General features: G+C 30.3%; 1 protein-coding gene across 1 annotated transcript; it reads left to right on the forward strand.

Moving 5' to 3' along the window:
* Positions 1-373: 373 nt before the first annotated feature.
* LOC129299757 (disease resistance protein RUN1-like) lies at positions 374-846 on the forward strand (the record flags this gene model as incomplete). Its single annotated transcript, XM_054938223.1, has 1 exon — positions 374-846. A coding segment is annotated over exon 1 (473 nt), but the record flags the coding sequence as incomplete, so codon positions are not given.
* Between the last annotated feature and the right edge of the window lie 2,846 nt (positions 847-3,692).

Below are 3,692 nucleotides of genomic sequence, written 5' to 3' on the forward strand. Positions count from 1 at the left end.
TTAAAAATTCCTTATAGACATGGAGCCGCATCTAATTCATTCATATCATTGTCACAAGTAACGTGCGTCTAGGAATAAATAAATAAATAAATAAATAAAGGTGGGCGACCGCATGGAGATGAGATGTATTCCATTGTGAAAAGTGTTAATTTTCAAATGCCGTTCATTTGTTGGCAAAAAAAAAAAAAATGCCGTTCATTTGGCGCTCTTGAAAGCTTGGAAAGTCAATCAAATCTGAAGCTTAAAACTCGCTGCCATCCTCCTTCATCACTATTGCCATTTCTCAGCAAAGAAGAAAGTGGGAAGAGATCACAGAGAGAGAGAGAGAGATCTGTTTTCTGCATATTTTTGAATATAGTTTGATCAGAAAGCCATGGGTGCTGCAGCTTCGTCATCTTCGTCTTCCAAGAAGCATGAAGTGTTTCTGAGTTTCAGAGGTGAGGACACTCGCAGATCCTTCACCAGCCATCTCCATGCAGCGCTATGCCTGAGAGGTATAGAGACCTACATAGATTATCAGCTCCCAAAAGGCGATGACATATCCAAATCACTCATCCAAGCAATCGAGGATTCAAGCATCGCTGTTGTAATCTTATCCAAGGAATATGCCTCCTCCAAATGGTGCTTGAATGAACTCGTCAAGATCCTTGAGTGCAAAGAGGTTAACGGACAGCTTGTGGTTCCCATTTTCTACAAAGTAGAGCCATCTCATGTACGCAATCAAAGAGGATCTTATGAGGAAGCATTTGCAAAACATTCGAGGCAAAACCCAGAGAAGGTGGACCAATGGAGACGAGCCCTTTTTGAAATTGCAAGTTTAGCTGGTTGGGACTCTCAGAACTGGAGGTCAGTCTTCATTCTCTAAGACTAAATCTTTGAATCATTGTTTCATAATTTTTTTCCTTTGATTCATCTTCCTGATCATATAAATTGCGTTTTGTTTTCATGAATTCATGCAAGTGTTTCTCATATTAGCTGACCGGGCATCTAATTAACTGGCAGTGAATAATAATTTTGGATGTCCAGTACAATATAAAATATCTATATATATTTATTTATTTATTTGGGCTAGCCCATGTTTAGGATATCAATTGCACCAAGCTAAAGCTTACGATGCAAGGTTCTACAAGGAAAAAAAATTACTAATATGACATACTTTTTAAGCCATAAATCAAGAAGTTAATCCATTTCTAAAACATGGTTATATTTGGGTTAAAGATAAATTTTTTTCCTATACTTATTTTTTAGGAACGCTAAGCACCTATATTTTTAAGTGAGGAAATTTTTTTCCTAAAATAATTTTTGAGTTCAAAAATGCCCTGCTATTAGGAGGCCGTTAATGTGCCATTTTCTATTGAGATGGCATGTGCATGGAGTTCATGCACAGTGACAAAGTAAAACTCTGTGATCATGTTAGGTACTAATTTTTTTTGGGTAGAAATCCTTTGGTACTAATTTATCTATAAACTCTTTTTTTAAAAACGTAAACATCATCAAGTCTTTTTCTAAAAGTACGAAATACCTTGATGTCTTATTAAAATAAAATTTAATAAATATTGCTAAAATATTAAATAGTTTCAGATTTAATAATTTAAATATCATTATTATAAATATTCATTCAAAATTTATAAATTATTTTTTAAATATTAACAACTCAAACTAACATTTTATAAATTTATAAAATTTTTTATTTTTTATATATCAATCTTCAATCTTTTTCCGAAACAGTGCCCAAATTGTTATGCGTTTTGTGCATTATAAACTTACTTGTATTTTTAATATTAATAAGTTCCTTAAATTTTGAAATCATTTTCTGTAATGTTTGGTTAATTAATGATTTCTTCAAAATATTGCAATGCCAAATTTATTACTTTCTATACATTGCAATTTATAAAAATAAAAAAAATGATAAATCAGGACTAACAATATGTCAACAAAAATGTTTATTTAAAAGATATCAATTTATTTCATTAATGTGCTATAAAAAATGTTACTTAATAAGAGAAAATGGAGAGATGAGAAAAAATGTTACTTAATAAGAGAAAAAAAAATTTCACTAATTTTGAGTTTCATCCATTCATTTTAACGCAAAATTATAAGGTATACAAAATATTACAATATTAACTTGGATGGTGTAATATTTTAAATAATAATATTTAATTATTAAATATTAAAATACTTAAAATTTAACAACATTTATTAAATTTTTATTTAACAAGACTTCAAGGTGGCCAGCGCTTTTAGAAAAAGATTTTAGGGGTTCATTACTCTTAAAAAAATTCAAGGGCAAATTAGCACCCAAAGACATGATCAAAGTCTTATACTGTCACTATGTGTGGGGCGTACATGATACGTCAGTAGAAAAATAAAAAAAAAATAGCTGACTAAAGAAGGGGTTTTGCTTTAAAAAAAAAGTTTAAGGATAAAATTATCCCACTTAAGAGTATAGGATGCCCAACATTTCTAAAAATAAGTATAAGGATAAAATTAGACCTTAATTCCTATTTATATTTAAAATTAGAAAATCCTTGATATTTCATCTAACGAAAAAGCTTAACAATTTTGTAGAAATCTTAGCAACACTTCCCCTATAATTAAAACCTTTCCAAAAATCCACAATACAATTTACAAGCAGAATATCTTATTAATAATGAGCACAATCCCATCTAGCCAATAAGTAGAGTATACAACCAAATAAAAAGCCTAGCTAGCCTATATAGAACACCTAATGATATTTAAAATAAATTACATAAAATTCTTATAATTACATCAAACGAAGATACTTTTCAAGTAAAACTCCACTCAAACAACAGCTCTAAGCCCCTCAATATTAGTAAAAGGTTTTTGGTTTTGACTAATAAATTTGAGACAAAAAATTTATCTTTGGGTGAATAATGTCCCATTGTAGATTTAAAGAAAGAAAAAGGAGACAATATATATTATATATAAATATGAATTCCACATAATAACCATTATCATGTTAAAAACACATGTTGCTTAGTTCAAAAAATCGTATATAAATATGTAAAGCAAATTACATACATAACCGATTATAGGTATAAAGAAATCAAGTGAATGTCCAATTATAACATTTCCTTAAACAACTGAACTATATAATTCATTCTTTTTCTAAAAAAAAATTCCATGAACAGACCAGCAAATAGCTCTTATAAAAATCAATTTTAAGAACAATAAGTTACAAAATTTCATCTTTTTATGGTTTTTTCAAAATAATTAATAAGCATGGACACAAATTCATGAGGGTAAGTAACTAACAAGTGTCGACATACAGTTTATAAGAATAGTAACCAAGCACGATGGAAGACTATGAAACAAGTGCGGAAGGAGCCACGAAACAAGTGCAAAAGGAGGCCTATGAAACAAGCGTGAGTATGGTGCCATGAATACCAAGCTAGTTCGGATTTGTTTGGATATAGGAGGCGCAGTAGAAGATTAAAAAATTTAAAATTTTTATCCCAATATAGACTGAACGAACTTGTTTAAGTTAAGATGGATAGAAGAATACCTTTTAAGTTTCAAATTTCACGTGTGTTCTGTACAAGAGTTTGGATCTCAGAAGCTGATAACGTAGATCTGCTCCCTTTACCGATATCCACACGAACAGCTCTCTAATTCAAAAATGTGCTAGCACTCCCAACATCCATTCATCTTTGAACATCATTCTACTCTTT

The sequence above is a fragment of the Prosopis cineraria genome, unplaced genomic scaffold (genome assembly GCF_029017545.1).
Source record: "Prosopis cineraria cultivar Desert tree isolate PC_DT_omini unplaced genomic scaffold, ASM2901754v1 PC1286, whole genome shotgun sequence".
NCBI classification, from domain to species: Eukaryota; Viridiplantae; Streptophyta; class Magnoliopsida; order Fabales; family Fabaceae; genus Prosopis; species Prosopis cineraria.